Source organism: Rousettus aegyptiacus, unplaced genomic scaffold, assembly GCF_014176215.1.
Source record: "Rousettus aegyptiacus isolate mRouAeg1 unplaced genomic scaffold, mRouAeg1.p scaffold_m13_p_17, whole genome shotgun sequence".
NCBI lineage: Eukaryota > Metazoa > Chordata > Mammalia > Chiroptera > Pteropodidae > Rousettus > Rousettus aegyptiacus.
The window spans coordinates 27,596,851-27,617,714 of NW_023416292.1; the positions used below are offsets into that span (position 1 = coordinate 27,596,851).

General features: G+C 45.9%; 2 protein-coding genes across 4 annotated transcripts; both read right to left on the reverse strand.

Annotated features, from left to right (window-relative positions):
* Nucleotides 1–2,203: 2,203 nt before the first annotated feature.
* On the reverse strand, nucleotides 2,204–11,797 carry MRPS21 (mitochondrial ribosomal protein S21). The gene is made up of 3 exons (XM_016122869.2): nucleotides 11,728–11,797; nucleotides 11,206–11,320; nucleotides 2,204–3,008 (listed from the first exon to the last, which is right to left on the reverse strand). Exons 2-3 carry the CDS (start codon nucleotides 11,286–11,288, stop codon nucleotides 2,828–2,830), a joined length of 264 nt encoding a protein of 87 aa, XP_015978355.1. The 5' UTR covers nucleotides 11,289–11,320; nucleotides 11,728–11,797; the 3' UTR covers nucleotides 2,204–2,827.
* Nucleotides 11,798–15,676: 3,879 nt separating this feature from the next.
* Nucleotides 15,677–20,592, reverse strand: CIART (circadian associated repressor of transcription). 3 transcript variants are annotated; one of them, XM_016122808.2, is made up of 6 exons: nucleotides 19,288–20,592; nucleotides 18,315–18,739; nucleotides 18,064–18,139; nucleotides 17,706–17,784; nucleotides 17,481–17,592; nucleotides 15,677–16,367 (listed from the first exon to the last, which is right to left on the reverse strand). In XM_016122808.2, exons 2-6 carry the CDS (start codon nucleotides 18,678–18,680, stop codon nucleotides 15,846–15,848), a joined length of 1,155 nt encoding a protein of 384 aa, XP_015978294.1. In that variant the 5' UTR covers nucleotides 18,681–18,739; nucleotides 19,288–20,592; the 3' UTR covers nucleotides 15,677–15,845. The 3 variants fall into 3 exon arrangements, with proteins under 3 accessions (XP_015978294.1, XP_015978300.1, XP_036090835.1); XM_016122814.2 differs by having other exon boundaries at nucleotides 18,315–18,486; nucleotides 19,288–20,587; XM_036234942.1 differs by lacking the exon at nucleotides 19,288–20,592 and having other exon boundaries at nucleotides 18,315–19,280.
* Between the last annotated feature and the right edge of the window lie 272 nt (nucleotides 20,593–20,864).

Genomic DNA, 20,864 nt, shown 5'->3' on the forward strand with positions numbered 1-20,864 from the left:
GAAGAAAATATTTGCAAGTTAGTGTCCAGGATATAGAAAGAACTCCTATAACAACAAAAAACCTAATTCAATGGACAAAGGATTTGAATACATATATCTCCAAAGAAGATATAGAAATGGGCAATAAATATGTGAAAAGATGCTCCACATCATTAGTAACCAGGGAAATGCAAATTAAAACTATGAGGAGATACCAGTTTACACCCATCAAAAAAAAAAAAACAAAAACAAAAATCAAAAAACCCCAGAAACCTGTTGGTGAGGATATGGAGAAACTGGCACTTTGTGAGCTGTCGGTGGGAATGAATGTAAAATGGTGAAGCTGCTATGGGAAACAGTATGGTGGTTTCTCAAAAAATTAAAAACAGAATTAGTACATGATCCAGCAATTCTTCTGGGTATATGCCCCAAAAAACTGAAAGAGCGGTCTCAAAGAGATACACCCATGTTTGTAGCAGCATTATTCTCAATAGCTAAAAGGTGGAAGCAACCCAAGTGTCCACTGACAGATAAACGGATAAAGAGTGTATGTATGTGTGTGTGCGTGTGAGTGTGTGTGTGTACAACCATTGAAAGGATTAATTTATAGGTGCCATACTCAGGGTAGGAGGTATTGCATCAATCACCCTGTAAATGGGTAAATACCAACCCTCCCCTCTCCTGAACTCAATGTAATCCCTACTCATATGACCACGAGGTACCTTCTAGCTTCCCAGACCGCGGAGTGGAAGGTTGTTCTCCCTGCCGCGACAGCACAACTTGATTGGGACTTCGGCCAACCAGCCAGCCTGTCACCCATTTTACACATTAAGCCTCTCAACTGTCTAGCTGCTCTGGGACATATGGCAATGGTCAGAACTAGAGATTAGAATAAGCAGGGGACAATTTCAGAGACCAAGTAAATTCCAGATCTTAGCCATCCCTTAGTATTTTGGAAGGAGTTCAGAAGCAACCTCAGAGCAATACTGCTAAGTTGCAGGCCCGGTTCTGCTATCTCAAACACATCCTACTGTCTGGCAGAGGCCAGGCCTTTATTCGACAATAGCAACTGGCAACTGACACCGCACCATGACTCAAAATTATTCCATAGTGATACATAAAGATGAAACTCAGAGATTGAAAGGAGATTCAGAAGTACCAAGGTCTTGCTTGGTAACTTGTTAAAATGAGGTTGTACAAAGGTAACAAAGTTGAAGACTGTATAAAAATGTCTCCAACCACAATGCCAGTTGCCAGAGGGCAAGGACCAGATCTTCTCTAAGCTATCTTTATGCAGCTCCCTATGCTTTATGCAGTGTGGGGCTTACTGCTGAGTGGAGGGAAGACGATCAGCCCTAAGAGTAAGGGACAGTGGTTCCAGAATACCTTCTCGCAGGTCTGCTTAATCAAGAAGGTTGGTAATTGTGAACTGGAGAAAAGCTACCGAAAAATAAAATAAGGGCCAAAAATCTGAAGCCAGGCTACACCACAAGGGGGCAATATTTGAACACCAGCGATGCGGAGGCGGCTCCGCAGTCTGCAGTTTACTTCCTTCAGAAACTCGCTGAGAGGCTGCCCCCTGGGTGAGGAGAGGTGGGCTAGCTGCTTCCGCCTACCCTCTTCTCCTACTGGGGTTGGCACCAATGCTCCTTATGTCAGCAGCAAGGCTGTCAGGAAACCAAAGAACAGGAAATACACAGCAGGAGAGGAAGCAGAGCGGCTGGTCGCCCGCAGCGGGCAGGTGCCCCCAGCTGTCAGGGATCACAGACCCAGGAGTGCCCATTGAGGAGCGGGAGGGATGGTGGTGGGGACCTCCGCCTGGAACCTTTTTGGACAGGACAATGACTCTTTAACAGGCATCAGATCACCTGCAAGGCTTGTGAAACTAGATTCCGGGGCTCCAACCCCAATTTCCAATTCAGGTCTACAATAGGGTCCCAGAATTTGCATTTAGAACCATTTCTCAGGTCCTCCTCGTGTTGCAGACCACATGTTGAGAAGCGCTGCTGTAAGTATTTCCGGCTCTGTGTCCTCCTACCTCTTAACGCCCCCCCCCCCCCCCCCCGTTCCCTCTTGTCTACCTTCCATCCACTGCTTTATTTCTTCTCCACCATCCCTCCAGTAGCGTCCTTTAGGAAAACTAAAGGCAAAACAGAAAACAGCAGTGAATGCTAGATCTGTCTTAAGGATTCCTTTGGGCAAGGATTCCAGCACTCTAGTCTGGTTGATGGGGGTTCCTGAAGAATTTATTCCAAATATATACATGCTTCCTCTCCTTTTACTTAACAGTTGAGGGACAGCTCAGTAAAGAGTAACAGATGCTTTTCTAATGATAAGATCTTGCTTTGGGTTTCATAAAAATTGGGTAGGAAATGTTCTACGACTTTTTAGAAAATTTCCTCGCCTCTCCTAGACTACTTAAAAAATTATAGTAGAATATATATAAAACTTACCACTTTAACCACTTAAGTGTACAAGTCAGTGGCATTAAGAACATTTCGCATTGTTAAGCAACTATCACCAACATCCATCTCTGGAACTTTTTCATCTTCCCAAACTCAAGCTCTGTACCCAACAAACAATAATCCTTTACTCTCGCCCCCTCGACCAGCCCCTGGCAACCGCCACTCTACGTCTAGACTACTTTTTGACTCGGTTCCTCTCTCACTTAATAAAAGCCCTGGAGGGTCCACTCCTGACTAGTGGGATTGCTTCACATATGCAGGCCTTCTTCTACATCCGTGAGTGCGTTTATTGCAAAAAAGGTAAGAGAAAATGGGGTTGGAGAGAGAGAAGAGGTGGCGACCCTACTGGACGAGGTCCTGGCTGGGCCCGCCGTCCACAGGCCTCAGCAGCCCTGCCACGGATCCGCCCGGTTCTTTCGCATCAGGAAGTTGACCTTGCGAGCCATTTCCATGTTGTAGATCCGCCGGCAGTTTTCGTAGCTCTCCCTCTGTCGCCGGCGACACGGCTTCTCGTAGTACCGCCGGCGCTTGATGTCCTCGATGAGCCCGTCCACAGTGAGAATCCTGTACAGAGGCAGGTGATGAAGTCAGAAGCTTGGCCTCATCAGCATTCTGCTCCAGCTCCAGCTGGCCAAGTCAGCTGACCGAACGATCGGTGTCTGTAAAAATCGTGGTGTGCATGATGGCAATACAGCACTAACTGCCTACTTACGGAGGCCCCATGTGGCAATTTGCGGGGAATAAAAAGGCAATTAATTACCGAGCCCTAGTTCTCGGGGAGCTTACAGTCAGGGCCATGTTCTCAACCTTTCTTCCACCACAGCACACCCGAGGGATTTGACAGTCCCGTAAGGACAGTGGCTTCCTACAGCACTGATTCTCAACCAAGGATTCATTTCAGAATCTTCACATGGGGTGTCTTTGCCGCAGCAAAAACACACAGAGACACAGACACACACCCACCCACCCACTAGGGGGGATTCCTACTTGGTCCTCAGTGGAGAATGTATTTCCATCCTTATTTTGTTTAATTAAAACTGATACGGCTGAAGTCTGTAGGTCTGAGAACCTCTAGGCCTACTTCATACAGGGAAAGAAGAGGCCCTCGTCACACCCATGTCACAAACGGGAACAATCAAACAAAAGCCTTCCCCCACCATTTTCCAGGTACCACGTGCTCCAATCACACTCTGCCACCAAGGCTTTACTCATGCTGCTTCCTCAGCCCAGAATGCCACCTCCGACACCCAGATGCCAACCTTCTTACTGAAATTTTCCCCATCTTTTTGATGCCAAATTCAGAGGCCACCTTTCCATAAACCTCCTCATCTTCCTTAATTAGAAAAAATCAATTATTTTATTGTAGGCCTATTTAGCGATTATTTCATTCTGCCATTCCATTAGTTATTTCTACAAACATCTCCCTCATTATACTGAAAATCCCTGAAGGCAGAAACCATGTTTTATTAATCTTTAAGTGTCCATAAAATTGAGCTCGATTTGTTTTTTTCCTACCTACCCAATTCCTTACAATGCAGGGCACTGATAACACGCCTTTGTTTTCAAACTCGTAGCTTTGTTTCCACTGAGCCAAGAAAACACCAGGGCTCATTCCCTGATTTACCTAGTCCACAGGCCCCTGAGCGCTCCAGCTCGGGCTCCAACCTGTAATCTGTCCCTCCCTCTGGAGGCACCTGCTGCCCTCCATTCTTGGCATTGTTTACCCGGCCCCATTCCTGCTCACCCTGTCCTTTCATTACATGTAAAAGTCACAAGCACAATTGGAGATAAGGAGGTTGAGACTTGGCTATTATAATGGGAAGAAGGGGGACACAAGAAGAAGGAGATAAAAATAAGAGAAACCACCAGCTGCTTCTGCCCAGTGGGAAACCCTATTTATTGCTGCTACATCATAAAGCCCAAGATAACAACAAAAGACTGAACATGAACTTGAAAAGATTTGAGCTTTGGGTAAATTACAAATGTGAATAGATGGGGAACCACTGTACCTATGGGATCCTCTCCTGACCTCCTGCTGAGCTATACGAATGTGATTCTCTAGTACCCTACAAATTTTATATATACATGATCTGTAGGCTTCTAGAGAATTGTATTTGTGTAGATCAGTCTGTCTAGGTTTTAGGGGCAGGAAAACGGAAGGCGTGGGAACTGCTGTGACCTCCCGGGAGCAGAAGCAGATCATCTGGTTCTAGTGAAACCACAGTCATGCCCAGAAGTCATATGGACCCACCACTGGAGTCTTACACTGGAGAAGCAGGGCGCCAAAGCCCAAGACTCAGCATCTCAGCCCACAGAGGGTCTCCTTTGCTGGCTCTCTTCCTCGATTTGCCTTTAAATGTTGGCATCCCTCCAGATTCCGATGGTAAACCTCCTTGTTTCTGGTTCTACATGATTTCCTTAACCTTGACTAGTGAATCTCAACCCTGATGCACTATGGAACCATCTCCTAAGTAGCTTTTAAAAAGTACTGATACCTAGGCGCCACTCCTCAGAAATTCTGATTTAATTAGTCTAGAGTGGTATCATGCACTGGGAATGTTTTAAAAGAACCCCAAATAATTCTAGAGTCAAGTTGAGAACTGATCCAGAAACCACGGACTCCTAAATCTTCATCTCTAGCCCCAATCTTACCTTAGAGCTAGGCTGGTATTTCCAATGCCTCAAAACCTAATTAAACCAAGTGTATCACCTCCTCCTAAAATCTTTCCTTCTTCCTCTGTACTCTGTTAATGGCATTACCACTCAAGCTAAAAATCTGAGCTCATTCCCACACCACGTTTTCTCATTTACTTCCTATATCCACAGCTAACACACCCTCTAAATTTCAAACCCTGAAATAGTTCTTAGATCTCTTCCTCCTCTCTCTTCTTTTGGCCGCAGCTCTAATGATGGTCCTTATCATCTTATACCAGGAGTACTGAAATAATCACATAATTAACTGGTCACTTAATCAATAAGTATTTATGGAATCCCAACTCCATACCAGACTGTTAAATAATAAAGATCGAAAGCAAACATGGTTCCCTACCTTTAAGGCCCAGCAGAAAAGACAATTATCCAAGAATTACAGTGTGTGAGAAGTACAAAGAAAAGGGAAACGTTGCAACAGAGGCACACAGGAGAGGCGTCTCACCTGGACTCGAGGATGAGAAGGTGGTTATGAAGCCTTTCTAAAGTTATTTGAATTGTGAAGGGTAAGTAGGTTGCCCTATTTCTAATCTCCTACACCAATTATTGTCCTAAAATGTAAATCAGATCATGTCAGTGATGCTAAAAAATCTTTCCCAATACATAGAAGAGGCTAAGCCAGTAGTTCCCAGACTTGTTCGCACAGACTTGTTAGAACCACCTGGAGAGCTTTTAAAAATCCCACCCCCTAGGCCACATCCAGACCAATTAAATCGCAAGGGGAGAGGAACATGGTGATTCTGATGTACAGATAAATTTGGGAACCACTAGTCTAAGCTTGAAGCTCTAAACAATGGCGCTTCACCCTATTTCTCCAGCTTTATCTTTAATAACTCGCCCTGTGAAGCCTATGCTCTAGTCTCGCTGGACGAGGCGCAGTTCTCCGAGCATACTACCTATTTTTTATCTTATCTTTGCTCGTGAGATTCTCTTAGAATATCATTCCTGCCTTTTTCTTTTTTATGAAATCCTATGTATTCTTCAAAAGGTCCAAATCAATGGTTCCCATGTCTGTAAACTGGTCCAGGTGAAAGTAATCACTCCTTCCCCCTGTTCCAAAGCACAGTGGTTCTCAAACGTCAGCATGCAGCAGTCACCCGGAAAGCTCCTTAACACAGACTGTTGTGCCAGCTCCAGCTTCTGATTCCAGAAGCCTAGGGTGGGGCACGAGAATTTGCATTTCTTACAAGTTCCTGGACGCTGCTGCTGCTGCTGGTTGAGCGAGATCCACCACCATAGCACACTGTCAATGCCTCTTTTAAAGTATCGATCAGACAGTATTACATTTAACTGTATTTTCTTTTTTTAAATTTCTCTTACCAGGTTGTGTGCTTCCTAAGGTTTGAGAGTAAGTCTTAAATAATGGTGGGCAAAGAGCAAATTATTAGTAAATTATTAGTAAATATGATAAAAATGAATCCTCTAAGTGACTGACAGATGTCCAGAGCTCAAGGGATTAAGTGACTTTATAACAGACACAGTTCTTGGGACTATTGGCTCAGAAAAACTCAATAATATTACCTTACTGAGATGGCACATTAGATTTTAGATAGCATTTTCATGTCCATTATCCTAATTACAATCATATTAAATTGATTAATATCATCTTTTTATAGATTAGGAAACTGAAGTTCAGAGATGCTAACCTTCCCAAGATCACAAAATGGAGCTAGAAATAAAATTCAGATCTTCAGTGCAGTACCCATGGGCGAAGGAGGCAATGAGAGGAAAAAAGCTGGGCTAGGCAACTAAGTTAGAGGAAAGGGATGGGAGGCAGGAAGCCATGGCACGCTGAGGGAAAGGAGTGATCAGATCTCTAAGCATTTGCTTCCGTCCAGACCTCGCTCACTGCTGTTAAATGAAGGCTACTTTTTGGACTACAGTAGTATATTAAGAGAAAAACCAGAAGAAAGTCCCTGAAAGAAAAAGACCGGATATGGAATATAAAAAGGATAAGGAGACCGGGTTTGAGGAAAAACTACAAAAAGAACAGAGACCCTGGATATGACTTCACCAAGGAAGAGGATCTGACTGGAATGACAAAGACAGTTTAAAGAAGGATGAAAGAAAACACAAAAGGACGAGGGAATCTAGACACACACTCAGGTATCTTTCTGGAGTTTCAAAAGGGTTCTGAAACAGAAGTGATCATCTTACCAGGTAAATAAATGCCTATGTGGTCAGGCAAAAAAGCAAGACAGAAAAAAGTAACAGAGAAACGTAAGTGTGGAGGAGGGGAAAGATTGCTGCTGCCCCCCCCCCAATAACAATGGGGTTGCTAAATGGTGCTCCCTGGATTATTCTAACTACTTCCAGACACAGACCATTTAAACACATTCCAAGATGCCAGGTGCGGATCCTCTTCCTCACTCTGCACTTTCTAGTTATCCTAAAAAAGCACAGATTATTCTGAAATGCTCCTGTCACTATAGCAGAGGCATCTCCTTTTATTTCTAATGAAAAGGCTGCAGGAAGAGCTTTGTAGGACTCTGGAAGTAAACAGAAAAGGTGTTGCTGATGATGCTTCTGCTTCCTTCCAAAAGTAGTTCAAGGACTAGCAGACCGAGAGCTTTAAACAGTCAGCCTTGAGTTTAGGCTCCTGGCGACAAACACTGGAGAAATCAGCTGCCAGTCTCGGTTAAATTCAACTGATTATGTAAAAGGGACCAGGCTGCCCCGGCTGGGGGAGGTTGGAGGTGGCAGACTCACATGTCAGTGCAGCCGGCCACCTCAGATCGACGTGTATGCAGGACTCAATGGTCCACAAGCTCGCCTATGACGAATAAAAGGGGTTACCCGGGGGCGCTTCCAGCGAGCCTGCCTTGCCTTGGGGAACAGCCAATTACGCAGGGCTTCCTAGCAAACCGCCACTCTCTACCTCCTCATCCCGGGGCACCAGTGAGGGCCCTCAGTTACATAACAAACATTCTGTGGCAGTCTCGCCGGGCAGTCACATAGGCTGACTCCTTTGTAAGACTACCTCTGTGCTCCAAATACCTAAAGCTTTAACCCCCCTCTCGTTTGCTCTCTATCTACTGTTGTAATTAGACCACAGAACACACAACTTATTTTTAAACTAGCAACTATCAGAAAGCTGAGCAAGATAAGCCTGGAATGTAAGAGAGATATACAGAAAAGGTGGCCAGAGAGAAGACATTAAGGAGAAGCAGAGAAAGAGACGTGAAGAAAAATGCATCGGAAAATAATGTGCCTGACAGACAGGAAGACTGGGACGCTGCAGAACTGGCTTGCTCGCATCTGCACGCTTTAAAGTCCTGCCTAGAGAAAATTATTCTAAAAGCAAAATATTTGTTCACTTTCTTTCCTGAGGCTAAAATACAACTTATGGGATATACAGCTAACGTTCCAAGATCAAAAAGAATTGAAGAATTGTTTAAAAAAAAAAGAAAAGGCAACGTCTGTGGAGCACCATAAAGCTACGCTGCCATAGGACGAGCATGCCTGTGGTTACTTCACTGTCTCCCGTTAAGGATGCTTCAGGGGAAAGCTCTGATAAACACTAAAACAAGAGACTGACGGAAGATAAAGAACACTTTGATTCAGTGAGTAGGTATTTACTGAGAGCGTCCTATGCGCCAGACACTTTGGGAGATGCAAGACACATGCCAATGAAAAAGCATAGGTCTCTGCCCTTAGGAAGACTACTGTGATCCTGGCTGAATATTAAAATCTCATTGGACATTTTTTAAAAGCCTGCTGGTCAGACACCCCCCCCCCCCCCAGACTGATTTAGTCTCAAGTAGGGCCCTGGCATTGAGAGTTTTTTAAAAAGGTCCCCCGGGTGATTCTCATTGGCAGCCAGGGTTGAAACCACACGGTGTCACACTGCCCAGTCTCCTGCTGTTCTGATTAGAATTAGCACTTCTACCCAGGAAAAAAAGTATGTAAAAGGAAACCTTTAAAAGGGGTATAGAGCTGCTGGCTCTTAACCACTAAGTTATGCTACCTCATTTATGTGAGAAAACTACTTTCAAGTTGTGGATTTAGTCAAAAGCATTCAAGTTGTAGCTATCTTTTTGATACAATTATAAGAAATGCTTTGATAAATAATGCTACACCATAAATCATCTTGGGTTTTTGTTGAAAGTACAAAGTGGCTAATCTCCTAAATGCCAACTTCTTGCTATTGTGTCATTTGCACTTTAAGAACAGGGGAGGTGAGGGGAGCTGCAACAGAGCCTTTGGGAAGTTCTTACCATCAAGTAACAGCTGCCCTCTGACATCCGTCAATAATAGTACAAACATCCCAATCACCCCGACTAGAAGGCCCATCTAAACCCACCATAATCAACGCACAAAAAAAGACTTACAGGGATGGGTCGAGAAAAGGGTGACGTGATCTATAAGACTTCCTTTCCCCAAAGTCAGCATTTCGGTTCACCAGGTAATTCACTGCAGTCCATAAAGACATTCATTTTGTGCTTCCGATATAGGAGCAGAGAATGGTCATCAGACATCTCAACCCTCTCACAGACATGCCACTAAAAGGTCTTAAATAAAAGATGTGGGAATGTGCGGTGGCAGAAAAAATGAAATCGGGTATCTTACCACCCAGTGTTTATCTTTATTCTCAACAGAAGTGAAAAAGCAGAGGGAACAGCTTCTGCCCAAGGACAGGACTGGCATGCACTGACACAGAATGAGGAGATGAGGCTGGCCCGAGACCAGATCCTTTTAAAAGACAGACAAATGATCGTGAGTCTGCAATTGCTTTTCATTTGTTATCTTTGCCCTCATTTATTGTAGTCTGCTATTATCCAGCCCTCCACACCTAGAACTCTTTGCTTTGCTAAGAACTAGGTACTCTCTCATTTACCCTCTCAGTCCTCAAGAACCTCACCAATATTTAAGCTCAATCGTATAAAAATTCTTAACTGGAAATGATTGCCATAGGTGTCTCTACTCCCAGGGGAACTAGTAAATAATTTAGTAACTTAGAGCAAAAAAACATTGCGCTAGAAAGATGTTTTAGGCTCTACCATTCAACAATTGTGTGATCCAAGAAATGTCATCTTCCTAGGCTTCCCTTGTGAAATAAAGCTATCACCTTCCTGGCTTTGAGGCAGAGGACCACCTCATATAATCTCTTTAAGATCTCTTTCACACAATTCTTTGAGAATTCGACTCTAAAGACATTTTATTTCTCCAAACTTAGCTTCATGCTGGGCAGAGAAAATGATAAATGAAGCATGCCAGAAAGTCAAAATCCTTAAACTAGTGATGAAGGATTGCTAAAGAACTATTTGCTCAAGAAACTACAGTTAAGGCACTCTTTATTAGGGACATCCCAAATCTCTTAGTCTGACATTCAGAGCCTTTTAACACAGCTCCTCCACTCCAGCCAGCTCACTTCCAGCTCTAAGTTTTTGTTCGTGCTGTAACTTTTCCTCCAAACTTATAAGGCCTTTCCGCCTCTTGCTTGTTTCTCCAAGATCCCAAATCTGAATTCATCGTTTCTATTAGCTTTGTTCCACAACAATCCCTCCTTCAGCTTTCTACGTATCATGTATTATGTTCCTACTTCCGAGCAACTCGATAGTTTGATTTTCCCTTTGGGTTCTAATTGAGGTCTTGGATAGAATTCAGGTTCATCAACAAACGGATGACTGCTGAAGCAGCAGTCCCCAACCTTTTAGATTCTCCTAGGAGAATCTAACACCTGAGGATCTGAGGTGGAGCCGAGGCAGTGATGCTGGCACTGGGGAGCCGCTGCAAATACAGATGAAGCTTTGCTCACTCGCAGGATGCTCAGCTCCTGCTGTGAGGCCCGTTCCTCACAGGCCATGTACCTGTACCAGTACCGGTCCACGGCCTGACGGTTCAAGGACCCCTGTGCTGATGTACGAACGTCATACAGTTAGGCTGTGGGAAGAACTTCATTTTGAAGACAGTAAACAGGAGCTGAGAAGTTTCAAGCTGGTGTACCCCTGGGCTGCTGGTTTGAGAACAATGTATGACAGGAAGGGAGAGAATAACCCCGCACTTCTCAAGAGAGTTGGTCTGGGCTTGATTGTGATCCCTTAACCGTTACCTGTTTAGGGTCCTGTATGCACTTTCCACGTTCCCTTCCTGCACCATCACAGTCCTGGCAATGAACTTCAGATGTTTTGCCATGACCTTGGAATTAAGTCTTCACTCTGCAGGACCTAAAGAATGATGAAGAAAGGGGGAGGAAAGTACGGGGACCAGGTAAGAAACACAACACAACACACACTCTGCTGCATAGCTTATTCAGCGTCCGGACTCGCAACGTGCTCAGAAAGAAGCGAGACAGGGGCACGTGACAGTCCTCATAGCCTACAAATCACACGCGGATCGTTATCAAGAGACCCTCGTCGTCTTTGCCAACACAAGTCCTACCACGGGGGAACAAAGGGGCAGGAGCAGGGCGTCACCACGGGGACTTGCGCGGCCCTGCACCAGAGGACCGGACGCGCCGCGACCCGCGCCCCCATCACCGCTCCGGCCCCAGGGGTGCTTGGGGTGGGCGCCGGGAACCGGGTCTTTCCGGGTGTTTAGGAAAGGGGGGTGACCGCCCGCCCCCGGTACCCGCCTTGGCTGCCCGGCCTCGCGCCGGCTCGTCCGCCCGCGCGCCCTGCGCCCAGCCGACGCCGACGCCGACGCCGACGCCGACGTCGAGCCCGGGCGCGACCGGAAGCGGAAATGCGCACTCGCCGCGCCGCGCAGCGAGACCCAGGCTGCGAGGAGAAACGCCACGCGGAAACCATGGTAACGGTCCACCTCGCGCTGGTCCACAGTCCGCCGATCGGGACTCTATACCCGCCAAAGCGAAGTGCTCTTGCTTTAAATTTCCCGCAGACAAGTTTCTCAGCTTCTCATGGAGTCGCCGTCCTCAGGCTCCCGAGATCAGCCCGATGCCGTACCCCTTAATCATGTTAAATCTTTATCGGCTATTCAAGCCGTTTCTTTTTCTGGAAGGAAAATGAGGGAAATAGGCAAAGCGTCCTGAGCATGCAGCCTGTTTTCTGTTCGTATCTGCTCTCTGGATGCAAAACACCGTCACACCCTTCATCTGTCTAAAAACTAAGGAAAAAATGCGAGATGAATATACCATGAGTCTCCTACAACATCATCTTCCCAGCCATTTAACTAAAGAATTAAGAAACAGCTGCAGGTTATAAGAATGAAAGACTCGTCAGCTTCTATGCCATTTGCCTTCTAGTGAGATCTGGTAGAAATATCTTTTCTAATTTCTTCCTCACTGTGGAAACAGCTTTTCTTTTATTCATGTTACTTCTACATATCCATTTATGGTTATTCAGATAAATTCAGATCTAGTGGCTACTGGAAAATGGTAGGGAAAGACTCAAAAAAAGAAAGCAGGTCCCAACCAGGTACTTGTATAATAAAGTTCTTTGGGTACTTCCCCCAAAACACACAGGGACATACAGGGACGTGTTCTCATCAATTATGCTAATAAAACACACAAAAACTGAAGCTGGCTTCAGAGTAGGCCAGGTTTACAGTACCAAAATAGAGCCAGACTAGGACATCTCTATGCTTATCAACACACTTTTAGTGAATGCCTACTGTGTGTCAGGTACTGTTTGATACCACCTAGTGCCTCTTGGACCACTAGAACCAACAATATGTAGGCATAAAAGATAAATAATAAAACAAGGTAGCATATGTTAAGTCCAAAATAAATTATATAGGCAATAGCATAATACAGTGGAAGAGCACTGAATTAGAAGTTGGGAGATCTGGATTCTACCTAAATTCTGATACTTATCAGGCACGTGGCTTTGAACGAGACACTTAAACCAGTAGTTTGCAAACTGTCGCCTACAGGTCAAATGCAGTTCCACCCTTGTTTTTGTAAATAAAATTTTATTAGAACACAGCTGCGCTCATTAGTTTATATATTAGTATGTTTATTTAATTGTTTATATAGTAAGTTTCCATATTTAGGCTACAATGGCAGAGTTAGGTAGTTGCAACAGAGATGTATGACCCACAATGCCTAAAATATTTACTATCCGGCTCTTGCTTATCCCTGACTTAAATTCTTTTTTTTTTTTTTTCTCACCTATAAAATGGGACTAGTATCTGCCCTCAATCACACAAAATTTGTCCTGGGAGTCAAATGAGATTAAATGTCAAAATACTTTGAAAGAACAGAAGGGAAAAAGTAATATGTTTGAGGGCCTACTGTATACCAAACCCCATACTAGTCATTTTATGTGCATGATCTCATTTGATGGAGCAAAGGGCCAAAGACTGAGCCTATATACCATGTTTAATGGAGAGAACAGTTGAGAGAAGGACCCAAGTCAGTTAGTGAAAGCAGGGTAGGGTTTAGTTAACAGAAGCAGGAAAGACTGAACAAGGTGAACAGCACGAAAATGAATTCGGAGGCAAAAAGGCTCATAGTGTTCAGGGGCAAATAAGGAAACTGGATCAGAGGGATCACATAGGGGAGCAGAGAGATAAATAGAGATCTTGGCTAAACGTTTTGGATTTTCATCTCAAAGCGTTGGGGAGCCATTGGAGGATTTAAATAGGGAATGACATGCAAAACACTGTTAATCTAAGTATATGTGAGAAGGAATTCAAGGTAGAAAAGGCTATTGTGATAGTCAAAGTTTAGACCAGAGAGGTGGTAATGGAATAGATTTTAAAATGGATTTCAAATAATATTCCAAATACCGAATAAATAGGATTTGGTGACTGACACTAAGTTTTAAGCCAGGTTATCTGGAAAAAATGATCATAGGTAACACTAATAGAAGCAAAAGAGACTGAAAAAGGCAGAACAGGAAGACATCTTAAAGGAAAGATAATATTTTGATTGGTGAGCGCTGGAAAAAGCACCAAACTGGAAACCAAGAGTTCTGTACCAGACTTTGTTTGTCTTGCACAAGCTAAGTTTTCTCATCTATAAAATAAAGGAGTTGAATCAAATACAAACAGTACCTCTTGGCTCTAAAATGCTAAAATTTGCAGTAAGTTTTAAGTGTCATTAATACGTAAATAGAACTGTCCAGCAGAAATTTAGACATTCGGTATGTCACCTCGAGGGAAAGATTGTGACTGGACATGAAGCTTTTCCAGTCTTCTAAGTTGAGGCAATAATTAGAGTGATGAAAGGAGATGAACCTTTGAGTAAAAGAATTAGAGAAAAGGGTTAAGGACTGAACCTAGGGGAACAACCCACACTCTGGAGTGGGCAGGGGTAAAGGCCATCAAGAGCTATGGAAGTTATTGCCAGGTGGGTAAGAGGAGAATCAGGATAGTGTGCTGCCATGGGATCCACGGGAGGAGAGTTTCAGTAGGCAGCATCGAGAGTGTAAATGATACGGAGAGCATGAAGCACATGGCCTTTGTGAAGGACCCTGGATCTGTCTATTGACTGGGCAGAAGCTGCACTATGGTGATTCTGTGAGCTCATTAGTGACCTGGGAAAGGGCAGTAGAGTGACAGCACTGGAAGTTAGGCTGCAAGAGATTAAGGGCTGAGTGCTGAAAAGGCGTCAGAAAGAATATAATTAGACTGCTGTCAAGAATTATGCAGAAAAGGTAAGAGAGGACAATTAGGCTGAAGAGTTTTCGAGAAGGAGGCACCTGATCAGACATGTAGCAGTAAATAAATAGTTCAATAACAAATTGAAGTTACGAGATAAAGAAGGAATAAGTGATATAAACCAAAGTTCCAGAAGTGAAAGCACAAATGAAGACGTTTGCCTTAGAGAAGAGGTCATGTTCTCTACAGTAAAAGGAGACAGTTACTCACTAAGAACAGAGGACTCGAGACATAGGGGGAAGATGTTTAACTGGCCATGAGAATGTGCTCAGTAGCCAATAAGCAATAACTAAAATGATGAGTAGTCTGGTACACTGCCAAGGCTTAGGATGGGAGAGGACATGGTTTTGGTGGAAAGTGGGACAAATCAGAGAGAATATCATACAGAGAAGGGTAGATATAGGTAAATTCACAGACTTCAGTTTTGCCAGCTGATAACACTGGGTAACCTTTTGTCTAGCATACATTCAGCAGCTGCAATTTTTTGATTAAGGACAAGGCCCAGTGTCTGATGGGACTCCTCTTTCTAATTTAAGTCTAGGGTACCCCTTCCTCTTCAAAATTGGCAACCACATGCCTGTTCTGGCTTGTGTCCCTCTTCTTGCAGCAGATTATGTATGTATTTGTTCATAAACAAGGACAGCTCCCATCAAGGCAAAGAGCCATCCTGGAGTAGAAGAACCTGCTCTTCTGGGCCAGCTGGATGATTACAAAAGACACACAAAGGGGAAAGGTGCTAGTCTCTGAACATGAATGGAAAAAACAAAGCCAACTCTGAGTCCTGTAACTGTTCCCTCGGCAGATAGCAGTGGAACAGGACTTCTATCTTCCCATGCAGACTTCTAAGTTGGTGGAGCTCAAGTTCACAAACATTCCCTTCCCCTTTCTTGTTTTCTGCAGCTCAAAGGATAAATATTGGTGTCCGAAGCAGGTTTCAATTTTTCCCCAAAAGCAAACTGTTTAGTTTTTAAATTTCTTTAATCAGAAAAGACTTCTCGTCCTTCAACACAAATGCACACATTGAAATTAAAAAATATATATATACATACATGTATATACACACACGCACGCAAGTGCACACACACACACATTTACATGAATTAGAAAACACAGTCTCCAAGTCCTGGGTTAGGGGCTGAGAGGATGGACATCAGGAGCACCCGGAGGATGGCTTCTCATCTGCTTTAGGTGTCCCATGGTCCTCTCTCTGGCTGTGGGCGTTAGATTGGGTGGGAATAGGGTACAGGTCCAGTCTGATGGCAGAGTGACTGGCAAACTGTGGCAACGAGGTCCCTCCCCAGACAGTTTCTTAGGGTCACCAGGGATGACAGGAGATTCTGTAGCGGGTGGGACTGGAGTGGTCGGAGCAGAGTGGGTGAAGGGCTGCTCTCCGTGCTGGAGGAAGAGGATGACACCAATGCTGGTCCCAGCGCCTAAAGGACCACTGCCAAAGGAGACGGTACCGGGGGAACTGAGACAGGGGTTGCAAATAGGGGTGGTGTGGATCCAAGTGGGGTTCATGGCTGGCCATTCAGGGAGGTGCCACGGCCGCTTTGGTTTCAATACTAGATGTGCTAGCTGTGTCTGGTCCATTTTTTCAACGGGAGGTGCAGGAGAAGCAGCTAGATAACCATGGCGGCTTGGAAAACGCTAGGAAGGGGAAGCAAAGAAAAAATAAATTATGAGAAAGCTTTCCGGTTAACTCTACCTGGTTGATTAAACCTTTATTTTCATTGAGAACTGTTTGCAATGCAAACATACCTTATTTTATACAACAGATAATTTCCTGCCAGGCAATAATTAAGCAAAAGTTCTAGTAACCAAATTATACTTTCATTTCTTCAACAAATACTCAAGGGCCCACTATGTCCCACAAACCATATTAGGCACTGGCTATCCAGACATACAGAATAAAACAGAATAAAACAGTCCCCTGCTTATAAAATAATTCATTTTAGAATTTCTTTTTAAAAAGTCTATTTGTAATTGGAATCACCACTTTTCAATTTCCATATTTTAAATTCCAATTTCTTATGTTGAGTGCCTTAAGAAGTATAAATTAATATGCGGGCAAGATCCTACTGCTTATTTTTAAATCAATTATTCTCATAGTATTCAGTGGTTGACTGAAAACAAGGTAACTGTCCATTATCCACAGGAGACTTTCCCCTCCCCATCATTTGAGTGGCCCTTAAATACCCTATTATTTGAAGGCCCAGAGACTAGATCACTTCCACACTAGGTCTAAGACTCTATCCAATACTCCCCATGTGGGTGCGCCATGGCTGCCCCCACCTCTCCCATTGACGCACTTCTTACGATCAATCCTTGAAACCCACACTTCCAGAGGGTTTGGTACAAGTACATTTGGACAGGGGTAAAAAGAGGAAAGTGTTTTAGGGGAAGCAGAGGACAAAGGACTTGCAGAGAGAAGCTAAGGCATCTTCCTGTATAAATCATCTGGCCAGGTAAACAAGCCTTCCGTATCTATGCAGAAAGCAGATAGGCTGCCATATGAAAGGTAAGATTAAACTTTATGGAGTTCTTTGCAGTTATCCAAATAAAAAAGAACAATGACAAAAAAAAAAAAACACCTAGGAATCAAGACAACAAAGGAAGTTTCAGCATTCCCTTCACTGAAAAGAAACTCGTTGACAAGGAAAAGACTCAGGAGGAAATGGAAGAGGGAGCCCATTTCTGCACACACGCACTTCATTTCTTTGGTTATTGCCCTACCTCTTCCTCGGGTTTACAAATTCTTACCTTGGTCAGCTGGTGCCTGCTACTACCCAGTGATGACTTCCGGGCAGCTATGTGAGGAAACCAAGTCTTTAACATCCCTTCTACCTGTAACAGGGTTCCTAGATAACGCTCCCTGTGAAAAAGACATTTTAAAAAAGCCATTAAGTGTGAAAAAAGCAGCAGGACAGGAGTGGTGATGTCTCCTTTTTTATGAAGGCAAGAACGGAGTGGGGGGGGGGGACTTACCCCATCTGTGGCTTCTGCAAAACACCTACAATACGCTGGATCCTGTCCATTGCCACACTCTGCTGGAAACTGCTCAACCCTGGGGTCAGAGAGAGAGAGAGAAAGAGATCAAAGATTGAGATTGAAGAATTTAGTCAGGTAAAGGAAGGATAGAAGGGGGTTAAAATGGGTTCGCCTAAAGAAATTAAGTCACAGAAGACATAAAGGAATAATCCAGGCCCCAAACAAAGACTTAAGAGAAATACATATTTAAAACATTTTAAAAGAGAGAAAAGAGGGAAGAAGGTGGGGGGAGGAGAAGGAGAGAGAAAGAGAGCTATGAAGCTGGCTCAGATAAATGCAACTAATCAGACAGTACCTCTCTCAAAGCGACCCATCTTCAGGCCATTCAGCAGGTCTGTGAGAGGGCGGATGAACCCCTGGAGCTCTTCACACTGGAGGAAAACAGAAGAAAGGCTGTGAGAAGACCGAGCACTGCCCACACCAGCACTGGTTAATTCTTCCTCCGCCCCCAGACCTGGGAGCCAGTACTATCCTCTCAGGGTCCTCACCAACCAGCTGGGTGCTAAGGCTCTCCAGTAGGGTCTCCTTTCCCCAGCTTTCTCTTACCTTCCGAGCAAAGAGCAGGTCTCCTTCTGTGGTATAACCCTGAACGTTTAGACTGGTCTCCAATCCACCATCTCTTGATCTTTTGACCCCAGATCCTGCCATAGGAGAAGCCAAGCCCCGCTGTGCCGAGTGAGATGCTGCATGTCGGTCACCGGAAACCTTGGGTCGTTGCCTGCGGCGGATAGGACCCGGGCTGGGCCGAGAATCCCCCCTCTGCCCGACAGTGTCTGGCTTGGGGCCATGGGCCCCCTTGTCCTCCCCCTCGCTATCGGAGGGGAAGCCAAAGTCACTGTTCACTGGGGAGGTGGAAAAAGAGGAAGAGACAGAGTAGGAGGAACAGGAGGAAACGCTAGATGGAGAATCCATAGGTTGAGAAGCAGGGGCTGGGGAGCAGCTCCTGGAGGACCCAAAGATCGGACCTGCAACTGAAGAGCAAAGCGAAGGAGTTTGAAACCAGAATCGGAGAATTAGGAAATGCACTGGGAGACTGGGGGCTACTCTACGGGATAATCACATCTCTTCTCTCCCTTCCCGATATTACCCGTCTCGGAGACCAGAGAAAAAGCCATCTTCCCCGCCGCCCCGCCTCCATTAGGAACCTAGGCCGCCGCCTCTCTGGCCTCTGCAGACGCCGTTCTTTCCTCCCTCACTTCAGAGTAAGTGACTTGACACCTTCTCCAGTTCGCCTGGTTTGTTCCCAGCCCGATCCCGCAGCGAGCCTCTCCACCCGAGGTCACGACGCCCGCGAGCCTTGCATCTCCGGTCCCCGAACCCACCTGGTGACTGCCGGACCGCCTCCCACGGAGCCCCCCGCCTCTTCCCAGTCTTCCAGATCCGGATGCCTGCTCCGGACCCGGGCTCGCCCTGCCACGCGACGCGATCCCTCCCAATGCCAAGGGGTCCCTAAACCCCCTCTTTGGGGTGGGGGCTGATCCTCGCGCGGGACCGCTCCCCGGCCTCCGGGTCTCCTCACCTGTGTGGATCGCGCAGCCGGCCGGCCGTCTGTCTCCAGCTTCTGCTCCGACTCTCCGGGTCTAGGCTCCCCGCCTCCGCCTCTCCCACTGGGTCCCGCCCCTTCCCCCTCCTAGACACGTGCGGCTCCGCACGTGCCTTCCCCCTGCGTCCACAGGCCTCGCACCCTCATTGGCCAGTTCGCCGGTGGCACGTGACCGTCGTTGCTGAAGTTCAGGTCCCATTTGCTACGGCGTGCAGGGGCTCGGCCAATGAGAGGCAGTCAGGTGACGATTGGATGGAAGGGCAGCATTCCGCTCTCCGCCCCTACATGCGGCTCGCGAGGCGGACCCGGTGATGAGAAAGGAGGAGGATGGAAAAAAAAGCGAAAAAGAAGGGAGGGGAGGAGAAGGGCGGAACCCATGGCCTTAAATAGGCTGCCGCTGCGCGGGAGACCGAACCTGGATTGCGCAGACTGGTCGTGTGACCCGAGGCGCGCGCTTCGAGATGTGGGACTCCTGGGTCCTGCTCGCGAGCGGACCCCACCGCCCCCTCTGGGGGCGCCTGGGCTCACGAGCGCAGCACGTGGAACCATCCGCGACTTGCGTGTGCAACGTGTGTGCGAGAACGGATGCGCGCCTCGGCGCAGCATCTCCCCCTCTCGGAGGCCCGGCCCTCGTGACTCGCCGGTCTCTGTTTCACCCTCCCCTCCTCCTTCTCCTACAAGTTGAGTGCCTGATGCCCTGCTGGGTGAGGAGGGTGGGGACTGCCGCCGAGAACACCGCGTCCTCTCCCGGGATCCCACTGGGGCGGCTCCTCTAGCGCGTTCCTTATATAACCCGCCTTCACGCACGTTACCAGCTCAGATGCCAGCCCGCCACACTCTAGAGGTCAAAGCCAAACTTGGTTGTTCTTGACTTTTCTACCCAGGCTCCTCGGGCTCTGGGTCCCGAATCTGTGATTCCTAGCGCAGGGAACGGAATTGAGAGGGGTCTCCGATCACCTAGTTTAGGCTTTTGTCCAGCTTCTGTTTCTTCATTTGTCCCCTGGAGAAGAGTCGAAAGGCTTTGAAGGAGGGAAGGTGGCAAGTCCGGAGTTTTACCATTCGCCGCCCCTCGCAGCATTGAAATGGTACAGGGGAGAGGAGGAGATAGGTGCTCAGGGACCGTAGGCCGATTGAAGCTGTGACATCGAGGACACCGCAAGGGGGCAGCCCAGTTCTAACTAGAGTCCCGAGGAGAGGGGAGAAATTTTTTTAAAGTATGTCCCTGCCTGCCCTAATTACTAACTGGAAGAGGCACATTGTTGGGAAGGGGGGGCGGGGTGTAAGTGGAGGAGGGTGTGAATTTTAAAAATCTATTCCAAGTGGTTTTTTTTTTAATATTTTACATGTTTAACAATGAGCTTATTAAAAAAAAAAAAGTGTTCTAAGTATAAACTTCAGCTCTTCCCAGTTTCCACACCGTATATGACAAAACTAAGCAATAGAATTAGAATTATGGACTGTCGATAATAAACCTGTTGGTTGTGGATGTTCTTCTCCATTCTTCCCAAAATTTCGGGTTCATTCACAGTCCTAATAATTCCCTCTGATACTAC

Bases quoted from the DNA above. Each gene is read 5' to 3' on its own strand.
- MRPS21 (XM_016122869.2), bottom strand. From the start codon at position 11,288: ATGGCAAAACATCTGAAGTTCATTGCCAGGACTGTGATGGTGCAGGAA. The intron at 3,009-11,205 runs GTAACGGTTAAG...GCCTCTGTACAG, and splicing joins GCATACAGGACCCTAAACAG to GATTCTCACTGTGGACGGGC.
- CIART (XM_016122808.2), bottom strand. From the start codon at position 18,680: ATGGATTCTCCATCTAGCGTTTCCTCCTGTTCCTCCTACTCTGTCTCT. The intron at 18,140-18,314 runs GTAAGAGAAAGC...GTTTTCCTCCAG, and splicing joins ACCTGCTCTTTGCTCGGAAG to TGTGAAGAGCTCCAGGGGTT. The intron at 17,593-17,705 runs GTAAGTCCCCCC...TCTTTTTCACAG, and splicing joins TTGCAGAAGCCACAGATGGG to GGAGCGTTATCTAGGAACCC.